General features: G+C 41.1%; 2 protein-coding genes across 14 annotated transcripts in view; one reads left to right on the top strand and one right to left on the bottom strand.

Moving 5' to 3' along the window:
• The first annotated feature begins 2 nt into the window (after positions 1 to 2).
• Positions 3 to 4,623, top strand: LOC137890840 (casein kinase II subunit beta). The gene is made up of 7 exons (XM_068735105.1): positions 3 to 107; positions 478 to 553; positions 2,611 to 2,713; positions 2,807 to 2,922; positions 3,009 to 3,084; positions 3,188 to 3,377; positions 3,789 to 4,623. The coding sequence occupies exons 2-7, from the start codon at positions 482 to 484 to the stop codon at positions 3,877 to 3,879; spliced, it is 648 nt and encodes a 215-aa protein (XP_068591206.1). The 5' UTR covers positions 3 to 107; positions 478 to 481; the 3' UTR covers positions 3,880 to 4,623.
• LOC137890839 (uncharacterized) overlaps positions 4,590 to 18,591 on the bottom strand; it is a 31,827-nt gene continuing 17,825 nt past the window's right edge. For 6 of the 13 annotated variants that reach the window (XM_068735097.1, XM_068735095.1, XM_068735094.1 and 3 more), the window contains 20 exons: positions 18,014 to 18,244; positions 17,692 to 17,916; positions 17,335 to 17,559; positions 16,982 to 17,215; positions 16,671 to 16,892; positions 16,269 to 16,460; positions 15,909 to 16,127; positions 15,579 to 15,749; positions 15,186 to 15,380; positions 14,777 to 14,968; positions 13,912 to 14,117; positions 13,518 to 13,586; positions 13,336 to 13,380; positions 12,689 to 12,751; positions 11,215 to 11,394; positions 7,734 to 8,072; positions 7,124 to 7,246; positions 6,817 to 6,930; positions 6,653 to 6,733; positions 4,590 to 6,349 (listed from right to left, as the gene is read on the bottom strand). In XM_068735097.1, the coding sequence (XP_068591198.1) occupies positions 6,320 to 6,349; positions 6,653 to 6,733; positions 6,817 to 6,930; positions 7,124 to 7,246; positions 7,734 to 8,072; positions 11,215 to 11,394; positions 12,689 to 12,751; positions 13,336 to 13,380; positions 13,518 to 13,586; positions 13,912 to 14,117; positions 14,777 to 14,968; positions 15,186 to 15,380; positions 15,579 to 15,749; positions 15,909 to 16,127; positions 16,269 to 16,460; positions 16,671 to 16,892; positions 16,982 to 17,215; positions 17,335 to 17,559; positions 17,692 to 17,916; positions 18,014 to 18,244 (3,356 nt within the window). In that variant the 3' untranslated portion in view covers positions 4,590 to 6,319. Of the gene's footprint in view, positions 6,350 to 6,652; positions 6,734 to 6,816; positions 6,931 to 7,123; positions 7,247 to 7,733; positions 8,073 to 8,096; positions 9,440 to 11,214; positions 11,395 to 12,688; positions 12,752 to 13,335; positions 13,381 to 13,517; positions 13,587 to 13,911; positions 14,118 to 14,776; positions 14,969 to 15,185; positions 15,381 to 15,578; positions 15,750 to 15,908; positions 16,128 to 16,268; positions 16,461 to 16,670; positions 16,893 to 16,981; positions 17,216 to 17,334; positions 17,560 to 17,691; positions 17,917 to 18,013; positions 18,245 to 18,591 lie in introns of those variants that run through there. The other 7 variants (XM_068735092.1, XM_068735091.1, XM_068735100.1 and 4 more) reach the window with 7 other exon arrangements.

The following is an 18,591-nucleotide window of genomic DNA, read 5'->3' as shown; positions in this document are numbered from 1 at the left end:
TTTGAAAACTTTGGCAAACCGGAAGACGTATTTGTTATCCAGGGAGCTAAACGAGGATAAACTAGCTAAGCTTGCAAGTTGATGTGTTAACTACTATAGAAATAAAGGTGAGTAAAAGTGACCCTCTGTAAACAGTTATACACATGCAGGAAACAGTACCTCTAACGTTGAATACATATTGCTGTTACAAGAATAAATTCCACTCTATGTAACGTTACTATACGTGTTAAAGTCAACGGACGTTAGCAAGCAAGCTAACGTTAGCAGCAGGTTTGAGACGCAAACTCAAGGTTTTCTTTAAATTATACAATACAATCACATTTTTCGTCAAAGTCCGCGAGATAACAGATCAGGTTCGTTGCAACTTAGCTGGAACATGTTTAATGTGTGTTCGTAAACTTTACATCTCATATGAATGTGTTAAGCTGTTAGCCACAGAGTTAATATCGGTCCATTGACTGTGGTTTGGTTCGTCAGGAGGATGAGCAGCTCGGAGGAGGTGTCCTGGATCTCCTGGTTCTGTGGACTCAGAGGGAATGAGTTCTTCTGTGAGGTTGGTCCACACATTATTTTTTAAACTGGAATTTTTTGGGCCACATTTCGTGAGAACACCCATTGTTGTCACGACAGGTCAGCTGCCGTAAATAGGTTTTAATGAATTTAATGGAGTCACGTGAGCCACCAGTTCTCCTTATACATCCTTAGAGCAGTCACGTTGTACTTTTTTATTTGTCATTCATTTGATTTAATAATGATTTCGCTTGTTTTGAAACAAAAATGGAACAAAATACACCCTTTACGAAGTATTACTTTTACAGTCATTTACAACAATCGGCTATAATAATGAAAATGAATCCGTTTTATAATTATTTTAAAAGTATATATCAAAACGGTTTAAAATAAAAGTCTGAAAAAAGTCACTTTTATTTGTGACGAAGCAACAGCAGACATAGTGGAGTGTTTGTGCCTAAATGTTAAAATATTAAATCCAAAAGTGTGTTATGTATGTATGTATGTATGTGTATATGTGTATATATATATATATATATATATATATATATATATATATATATATATATATATATATATATATAGTAATGCTGTCTTAAATACATAAGACATTTAAGTGTGACGTCAGTTTCATATCTGGCTGGAAAAATGTACAAGCCACATGGACTAAAAATATACAAGTACTTTTATTTCTAAAGTTGTTGCTTTTGCTTTGTGATGAGGGATGTGATTTTATATTTGTTCAACACTTCCTTATTACAGCCACTTCCCTGCCGTTTGGTACTAATCTGTTCCACTGAATTCACATCAGACTTTCTCCCTCAAATATGACAGCTAAAACGAGAGACAGCGAGATCCTCTTTGTGGCACTGGCACCTCAGCGGCACTTCAACTGAAAGCGTCAGTCAGGTGACTGTGGCAAGCGAGCGGCACTCGTTCAGCACCCGTCAATAAGCTGCCGAGTGAGCCACATTTCCTGAGAACACCCATTGTTGTTACGATAGGATTTTGATTCAACTATATTATTACGAACTGTATTGCATCAAACAATCCACAGATTAATCAAAAAGTTGATTATTGCTGTGTACATGGATACATTAATATTAAATCGCATGTAGTCAACTATTGTTGCTAACACACTCCCATCGGCCCGCGTTTATTTATTTATATTTATTTATGTTTATTTATGTTTCTTCTAATGTTACCCTGGTGTGTGCTTGCACCATAGACTAACAGTTGTCTTGCATACGGTCATTCTATTGCCTTGACTTTTGTTTTGACATTTTTTTTACTTCCGGACTACCTGTCTTACTTTGCGTCGCTCTTCAAAAGAAAAAAACTTATTAGTTATTGATTATTGCAGCTAATAATCTTTGACTATTAAGGCCTAATAATTAGTAAAGATTGTATTTTTGTTTCAAAACGGTCTAAATCATGACGTTGATTGTGGAAGTATTTCAATAAAGTAAAAGTTGAACCTGGTTGCTCACAGACATACCGTTATAAACCAGCTACATATGTTGACTTATTCGGACCGTTACTGAGTTACATTTCCCATCCGATTTCAATGGGTGCTGTTTATATTCAGGCGTCTACGATCTACGTGTTAGAAAACAATTTTTTTCTCCAGTTAATTAGAATCTACTATGAGGCAGCTGACCTATCGTAACAACAATGGGTGTTCTCAGGAAATGTGGCTCAGCTCGGCAGCTTATTGACGGGTGCTGAATGAGTGTCGCTCGCTTGCCACAGTTGTGGCACCTGACTGACGCTTTCAGCTGAAGTGCCACAGACTAGCCACTGCGGTGCCAGTGCCACAAGGAGGATCTCGGCCTTGCACGATAAAGCACTTACGGTAAAAAGTACTAGGAATTGTTTGGTAAATGTAGGCATCAATGCGTAACACGCCGGTACGTCTAATTAGGTTAGCACTCCAATTCTAATTTTAACTCCTTGCTTTCTTCATTGGCAGCATCTAAATAATCCCGTTAAGCTCTTGCATAATGCTTCCTTATCAATGTGCTGTGGCAATGGGATGTTGTTTGCATCAGTTAATAACGCCATTAATAGCTATTCATCGTCTCCAATGGTGTGTTACAGGTGGATGAAGACTACATACAGGACAAGTTCAACCTGACCGGTTTGAATGAGCAGGTGCCTCACTATCGGCAGGCTTTGGACATGATTCTTGACCTGGAGCCAGGTGAGAATATCGAGGAAGTAGCGGTTCCCACGTGATGTGGAAATAAAGTAGAGTCACCTTTTTAAACTGCCTTTAATAACTTTAATCTGACAGATGAGGAACTTGAAGATAACCCCAATCAGAGCGACTTGATAGAGCAGGCAGCAGAGATGCTCTACGGCCTCATACATGCACGTTACATCCTCACAAACAGAGGCATTGCACAGATGGTAGGCTATCTACTTCATGATTTCACATTATGACATGCTTCATGACATGAATCAACGGGGATTTCTAAAGTTGTTGTTCTCCATAGTTGGAAAAGTATCAACAAGGGGATTTTGGCTATTGCCCCAGAGTCTATTGCGAGAATCAACCAATGCTTCCTATCGGTAAGTCTGTAACAAATTCTCCGTTACACAAAACCTATGCTGGACCTTTGTACCTTTCTCAGTGGCTATGAAGACATACTCAACCATCCCTTGTCTGATGTAGGTCTGTCAGACATCCCCGGAGAAGCAATGGTGAAGCTTTATTGCCCAAAGTGCATGGATGTTTACACCCCCAAATCCTCCAGACACCACCACACAGACGGAGCCTATTTTGGGACCGGATTCCCCCACATGCTGTTCATGGTGCACCCAGAGTATCGTCCAAAGCGACCAGCCAACCAGTTTGTGCCACGGTGTGTTTGATATATTATTTATTTTTAGCAGTGCCGTGCTTTTCTTAGTATGTTTTTAAAAAGGAGCAATGTGTAGGGTTGTGGAGCTTTGTTGGCAAAAATGGAATATAATAGTCCTTACTGTGTTTTCATCACACTGCTCCTTTAAGTGGTTGGTGTACAGAAGACACTGTGTTGTGTTGGACCTTAGTAGGGCTCAATATTGAACAAGTACTAAAGGCTGACATTGATTACCTGGTCACATGTGTCCTGTTTCTGTCATCATTTAAAGCATTGATCTGTTTAGGTATCTGTACTGAAACACAGTCCTGGTATATCAGTTATCACAAGATTTCATACAAAACTCAGCCTTTGTAAAAAGACATTTCATTTTGTCCAGAAAGTGATTGTTTTCTTTCTTTTTTTTTTCAGGCTATATGGTTTCAAAATTCACCCGATGGCTTATCAACTCCAACTTCAGGCTGCTTCAAGTTTCAAGAGCCCAGTCAAGACAATTCGCTAGAACGCCGCTTTGACCAACACAGTGGACTGAAAGACTTTGCTGTCTACTACTTGTTTGAAGAAATGGATCATATATTCCCAATGAATGCCTGTACAGTTTCCCAAACTCACCTCGACACTTTCAGATTCAGACATTTCCTCTCATTTAATGAAACGGCGTACAGTTGAGCAGGTGATTTTGTTCTGTATTTAACATGTAACTGATTCCAAAGGGTCAATCTCCTGGTGGTGTTTAACTTTAATTGATGTCTATCCATCTTTGCACATTTTAGGGTTGTTTCCTCCGAAACGTGGCTTTAACTCCGTGATAACGGAGGCTACAGTGTGCTTCGTGGCTTAATTGCCACCAGCCCGACAGGTTTGCCTTATCAGTGATATGGTCAATCCATACTTTTGAAAGTTACATTAAATCACATCAAATCATATTCATGTAACATTTTATGCTGTAAAGATTAAGGATTCTATTTGAAAACAGCAATGAGTGTAAATGTGATCAGGTGCTATTTCCAAGGAACAATGAATACTAAATTATAGGAAGAGAATAAGATAAATGGAACTATGCTTGATTTCAATTTTATTATTAAGCTGTTCAGTTTCCTTAAAATTTAGAGACAAGTTTGTACTTGATTGTTTAGGCAAATGTAACATGACTATAGTATATTGACATCTTTTCATCTCCAGAGTTTGGTGTTGATTGGACATGCAGCAACATCAACTGTGAATGGCAATAAATATTTATTTCTTACCAAGATCTCTTTCATACGTTCAAAGTTGTATGCTTTACACAGACTGCCAAATAAAATGCAGAATAATGCACATTTTATTTTTTCATAAAAAGACAGGGATAAGTCACAAAGCAACAATATTTTCCATCGTCTAAAAACTATTTTCTTTTTGTGAAATTCTACATTTTCTTCCAGGCGAGGTTTCTGTTGTTCATGTAGCTACAATACCAATGGCTTCTTTATGGGTAAAAAAAAAGAAGTTTGCTAACAAACATGCTTTCTAAAAGGAATTCATATATTTTAAGCATTTTCTCTTCTATGGAAAAGCACAAAAAACAGCAAGTGAGAGAGCAATCTACTCAGACTATGTGGTAAAAAGGCTTTACAAACTCGGTTGATAATTAATGCAATACTTAACCTTGTGACATCTCTAGTGGAAGCCTGGGAACCAGCGTGTGTCGAAACATCACAGTACATCAAATCACACAAGACACTTCCTACTTTACAAATAAATTACTGTATAGTAGAACATGTAAAAAAAGACAACTTGTGCTCCTATGAGAGAAAAGCCACACATACTGGGACAGCTGCCTTCACTGTGTGTGGTTACTGTGACAGACAAGCGTTGTATTTATTGACCTCACTTGGCTGAACATGAATGTACATTTAAAGTAGGGATGGATATACATATATGGACATTCCTCGTACAATCATAAGGAGGTCTGTAGTCTTACAAAGAATATCAAAACCTGAGTTAAACAGACCAGAGCTTGCAGAACTTTTCTTGTCAACCAAATATATTCAAAGCAGTATTCTATGCTACTGAACAAAACATAGGACTGTAATGTGGACTTTGTGAAAGGTTTGATAAACTTGGTGGACTACAAGAGGAAACGAATAAGAATGATTCAGAGCCTCAAGCAGAGACCTCACAATTCAGTAAACAGCACAGTGGTAACCTACAATTTCATGAGCAGATGGATGAATAACTTAAAAACCTCAAATTTGTACAAATACTATAAAAGCATTAATTCTATAAAATAGAGAATTATTTCAAAATAGATCCATTTTTTTAATTTAAACTTTACAATAATGTGTAGACTGCTGGTTTAGGAAATAAAATATGTTTAGGTTGTTGTACCTGAGCAGTGAACTAAGCAAAGCAACTGTCCAAATCTTTGTCCACTTTTTTTATGCAAGGTATGTAATGCCATTACAAAAAAAAATGCCTTTCCTGAATTAAATAGACAAGTAAACAACAACAAAAAAAGAATTCCCTTGAATGTAGTCTTAACGTTCCCCTAGTAGCACCAAGGGAATAAATGCTGATGGCGTCTAAACTAGAATGAAAACAGTGCATTTTTTATAAAATTAATGTAAAAACTACGAGGGAAGTAAAAGCATTTAAAAGCAAACATAACTGAAACCACTCAACTGAAAATGCTGTTTTTTTACCAATCATTTTTCACTAAGCTTTGTTAACACCTGGATGAGATAAGCATTTGATCAAACTCGAGCACTGTGGAGCCCTCCTCTACCTACAACTGAAAAAAAAAACAACAAAGAGGATCTATTAAGATGCATCTACTGAATTATCCATAATATTAGGTGCAGATTCAGGGGATGTTTATTTTTGGGATATGTGTGCGCAGACAGAGCTGGTCAATGTGTGCCGGAGGTGGAGAGTCAAAGGAATAAATGCAGGTGGTGATTCAGTTACAATGCTGATGCTCCGCCGTCTTTCTCCTGCAAGACAGACATTAAGCGCACTGTATTAGTCATAATATGAATTAGTAAAGTCAGAATTGTCCTCATTTTCATTAGATGATACTTAATGGCAACGTTTGACCCAACCAGGCAAGCCATTTCTCCCAGCTTCCAGACTTTAAGCTAAGCTAAGCTAATTGTCTCCGTTTCGCTGGACAGATATGAAAGTATTGATCTTCTCATCTAACTCAGAGAGAAAGCAAATAAGGGTATTTCCTGAAATGTCAAACTAGTCCTTTAGTATTCTTTTGTGTTTTGTGTCAAGGGCAGAGTGTTTCCTACCTTATCTTGGTCGATGTCAGAGTCGGCGGTTATGACGATTCTCTTCTCCACGCGGGTCTCCGAAGATCCGCTTTTCACCACCTGGTGGTGGGAAGAAAAAATATGATTGCGAGGCAAAATAAATTAAAATAAAAATCAGCACAAAGCAGGATTCTAATGCTAACCTTTGAGATGCGAGTGGTAGTGACTGTGGTGCCACTGGTGCTCTCTGAGGTTATGGTCTTGGAGCTGGACACGGTTGTGTCGTCTTTGTCCTCGTCTGTTCCATCAACTGCCACCTAAGAATAAAAAACGGGGAAACTGAGTAATAATTTATAGATAATGTGACCGTGAGCTTCAGCCAGGGAAGGTGCAGTGCTGCTTTATTCTCATTCTGGAGGCGCCGGCCTGGTTCCTCCCAAGACTCCTCCGTGCAAACAGACCGTCTATAGCTGAGACACATCTGGGCTGAGCAGCTGCTGGAGCCCCTACCTTTGAAGACTCATAGATGAAGGTCTTGGTCGGGACGATAGGGACCTCTGTGGTGGAGATGCCACTGGGTAAGGAGGCGGAGACAGCTGTGATGGTGACTGTCTGGGTCTGCACCAGAGGGGGCTGTGGATGGGAGCATAGCCCCATGAGTGGCTGTTTAACCAGACACCTCACAACTTGTTTTACACCATTGCATTCTTTCTAAAGCCATCGTCTGTGTGAAGTCACTTTCACTGCAACAGCCAGTTCACCAAATGTGCTTACAACTTTTGGAAACAACAGAATCACCGTGTTATTTTCCTTCCCACCACCAACTACTTGAAAAGAAACAAGGAGACGGAAAGCCATACGTGGGTTTGCAAAGATGATGAAAGTAAAGTCAAAGTGTACAACAGAACATTTTGTAACCCATCACCATAGCTGAGAACACACCACTGTGCAGCAACCGGGGTTACGTTTGAATGGTGAGCATAGTTCACCAGTACTTAACCGTTACAGATTCACAAGTTTTGATTTGTTATGGTGCTGCAAAGGAGTGATTAAGAGTGCCAGCCTTGAAATCATTCAGAGGCCGAGCGGAGGCGGATTCAGCGTCACCCTGGGGGGCTACCTGGAAGCAGCGTACGACCTGGGGACCATCGCTCCTGAAACAGGAAGCTGGAGAAGATCCGACTATCTTCCCAGAGCGCACCGACACTTCTGGACACGATCCTTCTTCCTCCCGGGTCCCATCTAAAGCCTTACAGCAGCGGCCGAGGGAGGCGGGCAGCTGCGCCATCTCCACCTCTACGACGGGCACCGAGGAGGTCTCAAAAACTACAACCTCGTCCTGATCACATGACTCCTCCTCAACTCGAGCATCCTCAGCCTCACTGTTGTGACTGCTGCAGGTTTCCTCGTGTGCAGTCTTTGTCTCTGAACCATTGCAAGGGAGACTAATGCACACGCTCTACAGAAGACACAACACAGCCACTATGTGATCATGGGTAGGTGAAGTATTTTCTGCTGACATGGTATGTAGGATCATTTTTACAGAGATTATAATGCAGGTTACAAATATTTAACTATGCAGGAATTTGTACAGTATAGTATCCATTTTATGAGGCACTACAGTTCTGTAGGAAGATGATGACGATTTTGGGGAATTTATATGACATAATCAACTGTTTTAACGCCACAGCTTAACAAAACTATTGAAGATGTATAGCCTTCATGGCCCTTTATTTCCGAATGACTTGCTACAGAAGGTCACCAAATGAGATGGATACTGAATACAGGTATTACTCCATATTGTTTATTTCATTAATGACTCTGGATGAATGAATGGATTGTTGTTTTAGCTTCAATATTATTTCAATAAGGATTGCACAAATGACATGCCACTCACACTAATGTCATCAACTACAAAATCATGTTTTTTAATAAAGAAAATCACAAACTTGCGTAACGAATTCAAGGGACAAAGGATCATATGAACTGTATATGGAATGCCTTTTATTCTTTAGTCAAAGTTGATTGTCAAAAAGTCATGCAACGGGCAATCTCTTGCAGTTGCTACACACTGCCTTGTCAAATACTGGTGAAGGATAAAGAGGTTAAGAAGTATTACAATTAAGCTGCCTCGAGGTCATCACAGGAAGTACGACACTGTGACAATAAAGAATGTTGAGAAGATTCTCAGTAACAAGACTGACGTTTTCTAGGATTTACCTAATGTGGGTCCAGAAAAAAAACATTTATATATATATATCCAAAAATCACATCACAGTGATCAGCTTAGACAATATCCTTAGACAACTGACAATAGAAACGTACCAAAAAACGTGTACAAAAGCACGCTCAAAGTGATATGGTGAGACATCATAAGCCTCCAGATAAAAGTCATTTTTTTTAAGTAATATTGCTCAACTTAGAGTCCAAAAAAAACAACACAGAAAATGCAAAGTAGTGGTGGCTTGATTGTCATTTCCAGTCTTTGGAGAACAGCTCTGTTTCTGGTTAATTGTGCTGCAGCGTGAAAACAGAAGGAATGTCTAGTTCCATAGAGGCCAGAAAAAAAAAAAAAAAAGAGGGGGCAGCTTCTCAAGTGGAGCAGAGGATGAGAGATGAGTAATGCTACGGTGATGTCGAAGAGGAGGCGAAGGAAGGAAGGAGGAGGAGAAGAGAAAGCGAGAGGTTTGATGGGTAGATGGACTAGGTGGTGTCTCCGCAGGTCACACTCACACCTGTGTGGGGTTTCCGCAGGGTCCAGACGGCCCCTCAGCTGCGTTTGGAGTAGAAGTCGAGCAGGGGGCCGCGTGGGAGGCGGGTGACAAACTAAGAGGGGGGAGGAGGAGGAGGAGGAGGAGGAGGGAAGAGAGATGAGAGGAGGAAGGAATCTTGGAATGACAGAAGATGAACTGAAACTTATAAAAGCCAGAGTTGCGCAATAACGGATTATTGACAAATATTAAATGGGATTTTCACAGGAAGTTTTTAGTTGTCCAGACCATGGAAATGTTACCGGCACATGCATTTTAACGTGCATTTAAAAAATGATATTTTTCCATGTCCAACAATTATTTTTGCATTTTTTGGGGAAACAAAGAAAGTCATCCACACTGGTAGTATCGTATTAAAAAGAAAAGAATGCATGTTATACTTTTTTGAGAGGAGGTAGCAAGACTTAATCTGCTGCTGTGTGTCAAACTTTAACAGCAACATTATTATCAATGTTTACTTGTATCAAAGTAGGGCTTTAGTCTTTAGTCAACACACAGCTGAAGGTTAACTAGAGACTGGCTTGTCTGTCCACTCCAGTAGGCAGACAACATTTGACCAGTGTCATATGTACTGATCTCACCACAGACACTAAGCTGTCAGTTTAGCTTTGCTTTGATTTCAATGCGACTCAAATGCATCCTGACAACACGATGCACTCGGAGGCATTTATCTCCAAGAGTAAGAATGCTTTGTGTCCAAACAGTTTTGCTGCAGTTGAGTTAATGTCTTGCCAAAAGGCACGCACAATGTAGATTACACTTGACATCAGAAGTTGTGTTTCTAGTTAGCTTGAACAGCTGTCATGTAATCTGTTTAACTGCAACATCACAATTTAGATTAGTTTTATAAGTCCTGTGAAAGTTAAATATCTATTTAAAAAAGGGAGAGTTGGGCAGAAACTGCAGATAGACCGTGAATACTAATTGTCTCTTCATGTAAAAACCATGGCTTGGAGAAAGCCGCAGTCAAAAGAAAAAGGGTAAAATCAGCGTGAAAAGAAAGTGTGCAAGGCAAAAAGTATTAAAAGCAAAAAAAGAAAGCTCATCAATAAAGGGAGGAGAGAAAAGGTAAATACTGCTCAGTGTGAGAACGTGCAAAAAGTCATCCCGGAGCCATGCGGTAGATCTCCAACGTCAGGTCTGTCAGTCATGCAACACAAACATGTCCGGGCTCACAGGCATCCGACGCAGGTAAGAGGAACCACAGGTAGTTCTCAGAGAGCGGACCACCCGTCCCAGAGATGCCTCACCCACACAAGTCTTTTAAGTGAAAGAGCAAAACTACAGACCCTATTCAACAAGTCACACTGCATTCTTCATACACATGCACGTGTGGCACACCACATGCTGTCTCCTTGAATAGGTCCGTACATGCACACGTAACCCATTACACTCAAAGAGTGTAAGAGAACCAGGATGGACAACTGGAAGAGCCTGATCCCTTCTTTTATCAACATCTTTCGTGTGAATATATTCATCATATCGGAAAAGAATCCAACAGAGGGGAAACAATTCAATTTAGGAAAATCACACCAACTTTTTACAAACACAAGACGTCAGCAAGAATTTCAGGTTCTTCTGTTCCGTTACAAATCCATGAGCACTGCTCACACTAGGGCGGCCATGTTTTCCAATCAAACACAATCGTCTCCATGGAAAACACATGTGATGATGCAAGTATAAACACAGCTTTAACCAAGTCGATTCAGGAATTGTTCCGTCTAATTCAACATAAATTAAACTTTTTGCTTTGCTCCAATTCCTGAACTGGCGGACTTAGGTTAAAAAAAGGGATTTGGAGGCGAGGGGGGTTTTCTGTGGGAGACTTACCCCATCAGCACCGGGCAGAGGCTGACCATTGATACCCAGGGTGCGGAACGGAGAGTGCGTGGACAGACGCTTGTCCCACTCACTGGGCCTGGTCTCCGGGGCGGCTTCCATGAAGTTCCTCTTCAGCTCACTGATACTGGCATGATGTCTGAGCAGGTCCTCCTGGGGCTTATCAAACTCCTACAGGGAGCCAAGTCAGGGGGGAAAGACAGTGTGGAGGGGGGGGGGGGGGGGATGGGAACAGGAAAACAAAAAGGGAGGGAAAAACAGAAGTGAAGATAGAAAGGGAAGATGAAGGATATGTTCGAGGTTGGGAGAGAGTAACAAACAGGAGAAAAGTGACAGTCAGATGATGTTGTGTTTCTTTTGTACAATTTGTGTTGACTTATTGCTGATCAAATAAACAAGCAGAAGCAGGCTTAATTAGGGATTCTAAAGGAACGTAAATTAAAAGGGGTGATTCATCTAAATGATGAAATTGAGCCTTGATAGATTTTCAGCGACTCCTTCTGTGGCAGCTGATTCATGAGACCAGATTCTGGTTTATAAAGGAAAGATTCACAGGAGTCATTGCCATGATTTATCAAAGTTGATTTTTTTTTGGGGGGGGGGGGGGTTGGATGGGCAGGAGCTATAATTACACAACACCGCATTAATGGTCTATTCATAGCATCAGGTTTGCAAATCAAAGAGCAGGAGAGGCGATAATGGAAGACATGGAACAAATGATCAAAGATGAAGCCTTAGTGTAAATGGAAACCTGTTCATTTGACACAAATGAACAAAAGCAGTAGCAGCACTTATTTGGCAACATTTAGCACCAAGTTGATCTTTACTTACTTCTGCAAAATATTGACTCACATTTTACCAAACATACGATGATCTAGCCAATGGACAGATGTGTTAATCTTAATTTATTGTAGCGCTAAAGAGCAACTTAATGATAAGTGCTTCTCCAAATGTCATTCTGTATTCATGTATAATTATTTTAATCTTTATTTCTATGGTCAAAGATGAAATTTGCACAACTGCGGAGAAATTACAATGCATTTCTAGCAAGTTAAGACAATGAGACGGAGGTAAAAGAGCAGAAGCAGGAACAGGAGAATACTGATGATCTGGAAAAAATATATATCAAATAACAATGGAGCTGCTTGTGAACAGTGACAGGTAGAGGATGTTTTGGAGTACAGTCTCCTTAACGAGTTTGAGTACCAATGCAAGTGTAGAACAAACTACTTCTTTGTTGTAAATTCAACAGCACTCTCCTGAAACAATTGGATTAGAGTTATGTTGCAACACACACACACACACACACACAGACATTTATCATGTAATCTACAGCCAATCATTTACGCTGACGCAAAGAAGTGTGAATCATGCCACATGCAAGCGTGATATTAAACAGTAGCCGCTGTGCCAAAAGAGCAAGAAAATACAGAAAGAGACCGACATCTCCAGAAGGGATACAAACCTCCAACATTAAAAGGCTATGTCTGATATAAATTGAGTCTCCCTCAATTCTCTTAGCTCTTTTCTGTGAAAAATAAAAAGAACAAAAAAAGTGTGGGTTTGTTTCAGTTCCCCCTGTGCGCTGGCATTAAACTGCCACACGATGGACATGCATACTAAAAACATTCACTACAGTGTTAATACAAAAGACAAAGTGACCAGAAGAAACAACCTAAGGCTGTAGAGGACTGACTTAAGAATCCTATTTTCACAATGAGAAGAAAACAAAGAAAGTTATCATGCTTCTTTTTAATAAAGGTGCACAAATCTATAATCATGCATGTGTGCATTCCAGGGTTTACAACAACAGCAAGCAATGAGAGGAAATGAGTGCTTTGTAAACTTTCAAACAGCTAATATGTGTAAAAAACATATATTATTCTATTATCACCAGTTACTCTCCATTTACATATTCCATCTATTCTTACATTCTTTCTACCTCTTAACATATACTGCATGTGCATCGAAACCTGATGCGGATTTCATTAAAGACTGTATGGAAGCACAACATGAGAAGAGGGTGAGATTAGTCTTTTTTGGATGAGAAGCTCGATATTGTCAGAATGGAGGTGGAGAGATGGCTACAGAATACCGGGCTAAGAATCTGACCTTTCGCATTCGCACCACCTCCGTGCTCGTCACCTCAGACTTGTGCTACCCCAGGGGGGGAGGAGAGAGGGGACACATGTTAGCATCCTCTGCTTGTTGGCTTCCAACACTGACATCTCAGCTATAGTGGAAACAAGCCGTCTTGAGGGCCGACATGCAGGAGCCCAGCGGCTGACACTAACCTGAATGTCCCCATTGACGGTGGGCATCAGTGAAGGGTCTACTTGTCTCTGGTCCCTCCAAACTGCTGGCTACAGCAGCAAGAGAGACACAGTTCACACTCAGACACAGAGAACCAGCTCTGCTTGCTACTTTGATTAATTAAGACTATGAGGCAATTACAAAAAAGGTGTGTCTTCATATTTTATAGTATCATCACCTACAATCACAATTCCCAGGCAATAGCTATGAGGACAAATCACGAATAATTTGTTGACTTTTTAAAAAGAAACCAGCTGTTCTGTAAGGCATATATGGTTAACACATACATGATGCTACATTTTTCCTGCACATAAACATTTCGATTGAATTACATCACAAACATGTAAAACAGGTGATAGGAATGAAAATCAATACCTTGACCTCAACCATGGCCTCGGTTTTTGAGGGCTCCACGGCTTCTACAGTGACCTCGAGCTTTCTTTCCTCTTTGCGGCTGGTCTTGATCGGGGTGGAGGTCTGGGGCTGATCGAGAGGGGCCATAGGGATCCCTGCCTCGGCTAGAGCAGCCTGGGAGAAGACCGGAGCGCTGACGGGACGGGCGCCCCTCTGTGTGACCACCACTAGACCAAATACAGACAAAACCGAGACGTTAACAAAAGGAAATATGTTTCAGCACAATGCGATATGGCGGGATAAGATTGCATCCACATCTGACATGATCGAGTCCCTTAAGTGAGTCAAATGCACAGTGCATTTTAAATACAGTAACACACAATAGCGCATCCAAGCAAGCGGCCACGTCGTACATACAATGTTAAGCCTCGATGTGATCAGATAAGTGCTCACACTACAGGGGTATACTGTACCTCATATTTGTTTAGTCTCGATTAGCACACGACAGAGTTGGAGGTGGGTCAGAAGCGAATGTCCACAAAGTGGGATGAGAGCAAAAGCATGGATTAGTTCTTGTTGCGATCCGACGATAGATGCAAAATTAGATGACGTTAGGCTGTAAAGCTCAAAGTGGTTGAACTGGTGAAATGCCGAGGTTAAGAAAGCGTTATTTCTTCAATATGCGAAGCATAACACGATCAGAGGTCCTTGAATGATGGTGAACGTGCGTTGCCATCTGTTGACATTTCCTCTTGTAAAGAAAAGTCAGCATATCCTGTAAACGGGCTGCAAATGTTGCGAAGCGTTTTCGTGGAGTGAAGAAAGCGTGACCACGTGTGAGCTGTTCATCTGCAAAATCAACAAACCCCAAACAGGTGAGAAATACCTGACTCTTTGAGGCCAACATCTAGTAGAACAAACCAATCATCATTGACGTGTGTTTGTGTGAGCGGACGTCTTTCCTCCAGGATCCGTTTCTCAAACTGTGTATTCCTCTCGGAAATAGCGATCCTTGTTTTGGCCACAGCTGTTGGAACTCTCACCTCCGCTGGGAACTGGACGCGCTCAGGGACAACTACTAGCACAGACACACAACCGGGTATTATTATGGAAATAAAGTACAAAATATAAGGACATTTGCATGTATAGCAAAATAAAAACATGAAATAACAAATTAGATGACTGCTTACTCTTGACACACAGTGGGTGCAGATATTAGAAGAGTTGTGCACTTTAAGACAAACTCAAATATACATGTTTGTGTGTACAGCTGGACTAAATCATTTTTATTATACCTGATTTCTTAGTGGCCACATCCAAGAGACTAAACCAATCATCTTCCACCTCTCTCACTGCTGGACTCGGTTTCTGCTGTACCGCCTTCTCCTGCTGCCACATCTCCTCCACTAGAGTGATTCTCTGCTTATTGGCTGCAAACTCTTTATCTGTTCTTACTTCAGGACGTGTACCGATACGTTCATCCACAGCTGCTAGCGTAGAATACACACAAAGCCGTATCAGTCAGAACACAATTCCACTTATACGAAACAGGTAGAGATACGGTAACACACACACACACACACACACACACACACACACACACACACACACACACACACACACACACACACACACACACACAAAATGTAATCCTGTCTGATTCCAGTCACACATAAACAGCAGAATACCTGGTACTTTTTCTGCAACATCTAGCAGCACAAGCCAGTCATCATCCACCGCTCTCGGATGTGACGGTTTAATCCCCAACAACTTCACAGGGGGCTTCATGTCTTCCACAATGATTTTTGGTTTTGGTTCAGTGGCTGCCACCACATCCACAACATGCTCAACCACAGCAACTAACATAGAGAAATAAGGGTAAATACATCTGGAAGTAATCTTTTCTCTAGCTAGTTAAGCATTAAAGCATCCGGTGTGTGTGTGCAGTCCAGCTTATGAGTCACCACTCAACGGAGCCGTTTAGCACAGTGTATGTAGACGCTGTCAATGAAAGGTACCTGGCTTTTCGCGGATGATGTTGAACAGGGCAAACCAATCATCTCCTCCTTCTCTCTCCGACGGTGATGCAGTTTGGCTAGTTCTAATTTCAGACAGACGTGTCTCATCTTGCTTGCTGTCCACGCCAATTATCATCTTCTCCCATGTTCTAGTCTCTGCGGTGGTCACCTCAACCTCAAACGTCTTCCTCACATCCGGAATAATCTCAACAGGAGTAACTGGCACAAAATCAGACAGAGTCAAAGAAGCCGAGCGACAAACAAAGCAAGATAAACGCTGCAGAAATTGGCAAAGAGTAAATGGCTTTAAATATAATATTTCAGAGTAAATTCTGGTGTGACATATTGTATTACATATACCTGATGGTAGTACAACTGCCTTTTCACGAATAGCATCAAACGGCACAAACCAGTCATCATCTCTCTCTGGCCGAGAAGGCTGCAGTCTAATCTGTTTAGGATCAACCTGCTGGAACCTCTGCTCAAGGCTTATCACTTCCATTTGCTGAGGTTGAACGCTTGGATAAATTAGGCTCGGTACTGCCAGAGAAACTGAAAGCAAACACAATGTAAACTCAAACTTCAGCCGAAAGGGAAGAATCTAACGGAGACATTATATATATATATATATATATATATATATATATATATATATATATATATATATATATATATATATATATATATATATATATATATTTTTATAGTTTGTGTGACGCCCAGTTCATGTGTGAAAAAATGTAATTTGAAGGCTGTGGGTACCTGGAGGTACAAAGGCAGTTTCTCTGGGAACAACATCCAGTAGAATAAACCAGTCATCATCTCTTTCTCTGACTGGCTGGGACATTTCCTGCTGTCCTCTGTCGTCTTTCTGCACCACAATCTCTTCAACTACGACCTCCTTCCTGGACTCTACTGTTACTGTATCAGCCACAGTAGATGTGCTTTCTTCAGGATAAACGTGAACATACTCTGCCATGGTAACTAATGACAAACAGAATGAATGAGTATTAAGGCACTTATAATATGCTTGTAAGTCTTTGTGATGGGCCTGGAGGTAAAGGCGACAATACCTGGTGGCACATATGATGGTTCTCTAGTGGGAACATCCAGCAGCACGAACCAGTCATCTTCTATCTCTCTCACAGCCAGCGCCAGAACCACAACTTGCTTTTCACTCAGCACTCGTTTTATCTCTGTGTCTGCTGTCATACTCTCCACTCTTTTTTCTGCCTCCTCATCGGCTGTTATTCTAACTAGAGAGACAAGTTCTTCTTGGGACACTTCAATGCGCTCCGCAACAGCAACTGAGACAAAAAAAGAGATAAAACATCTCAAACACTATTGACAGTACAGGGGATTTCAGAATAAGAGCGTCCACAAAGCTCAGGATGATTGCTTTGATAATTTGGGATTTTAGCAGTACCTGGTGGTACATATGATGTTTCTCTGGGAACAACATCCAGCAACACAAACCAGTCATCATCCCCGTCAGGCAGTGGCTGTTGTAGCATCTCTTGTAGATGTCTTGGCTCCTCTTCTATAACCTTTGTCTCCTCAGCCACTACTTCTCTAATGTCCTCCTCTGTTGCAGTTCCAGCCACAGCGACAAAACTTTCTGCACCCAGCTGGTCTCTTCCCTTCAAGGTAACTGAGTAAAGTCGAGAGAACGTCTTTTAACTCAAGCAGCAATACACACTTCCTGTATATTAGCCAGCAAGCACAAAATAAAGCACAAGAGAGCCAACGTTTTAAAAAGCAACACGAGGGATTTTAGCAGTACCTGGTGGTACATATGATGTTTCTCTGGGAACAACATCCAGCAACACAAACCAGTCATCATCCCTGTCAGGCAGTGGCTGTTGTAGCATCTCTTGTAGATGTCTTGGTGCTTCTTCTACTATCTTTGTCTCCTCAGTTACTACTTCTCTAATGTCCTCCTCTGTTGCAGTTCCAGCCACAGAGATAAAACTTTCTGCACCCAGCTGGTCTCCTCCCTTGAAGGTAACTGATAGGAGTAAAAGCAGGAGACGGTCTTTTTACACTAACAGCAATATACACTTCCTGTATATTAGCAAGCAAGAGAGCCAAAGTTTGAGCAGTACCTGGTGGTACATAAGGCGTTTCTCTGGGGACAACATCCAGCAACACAAACCAGTCATCATCTCTTTCCATGACGGTCTGTGGTGGTGGGATCTCTGGTATACGCCACACTTCTTCTTCTCTCATTGTTCTCTCTTCTACTACAATCTCTGTTTCCTCCTTAAATGTTGTAATCTCAGTCTGGGAGGTGAGATATTCGCCTTCATCCACCTGAGCACGTTCCACAGTAGCAACTAATGGTGACAGTGAAGACACAGAGTCTTTGAACATGGGAGCAAACATGCAGCGCCAAAAAGCTCACAGTAAAAGAAGCAGGACAGGGTGTGGTGGGGTTATTCTCACCTGCAAGAACTATTTCCAACGTAAAATATATTACAAAAGCCGCAAATCCACAGTCAATCATCAAAAAAACCCATCTCATAGCAAGTACAATTTCAGGAAAGCTTGTTGGTTAATATGTTAATGTTGAACTCATTGGCTGTGAGGAAGGCTTAAGAGGAATGTTGTGTGTGGGTCAGTCTGTTTAGGCTCAACTCTATGGATGATATTTATATGTATATGATGTATGATGTATGTAAAC

Source organism: Cebidichthys violaceus, unplaced genomic scaffold (assembly GCF_023349555.1).
Source record: "Cebidichthys violaceus isolate CVI_PGR_0920_01 unplaced genomic scaffold, fCebVio1.0.p SCAF_7, whole genome shotgun sequence".
Lineage (NCBI taxonomy): Eukaryota > Metazoa > Chordata > Actinopteri > Perciformes > Stichaeidae > Cebidichthys > Cebidichthys violaceus.
The sequence above is the reverse complement of the archived record's forward strand: the minus strand, read 5'-3'. Positions and strand labels throughout refer to the sequence as shown.

Excerpts from the sequence above, each read along its gene's own strand:
- LOC137890840 (XM_068735105.1), top strand. The coding sequence starts at position 482 with ATGAGCAGCTCGGAGGAGGTGTCCTGGATCTCCTGGTTCTGTGGACTC. Across the intron at positions 2,923-3,008 it reads ACAGAGGCATTGCACAGATG|TTGGAAAAGTATCAACAAGG; the intron begins GTAGGCTATCTA and ends TGTTCTCCATAG. Across the intron at positions 3,378-3,788 it reads GCCAACCAGTTTGTGCCACG|GCTATATGGTTTCAAAATTC; the intron begins GTGTGTTTGATA and ends TTTTTTTTTCAG.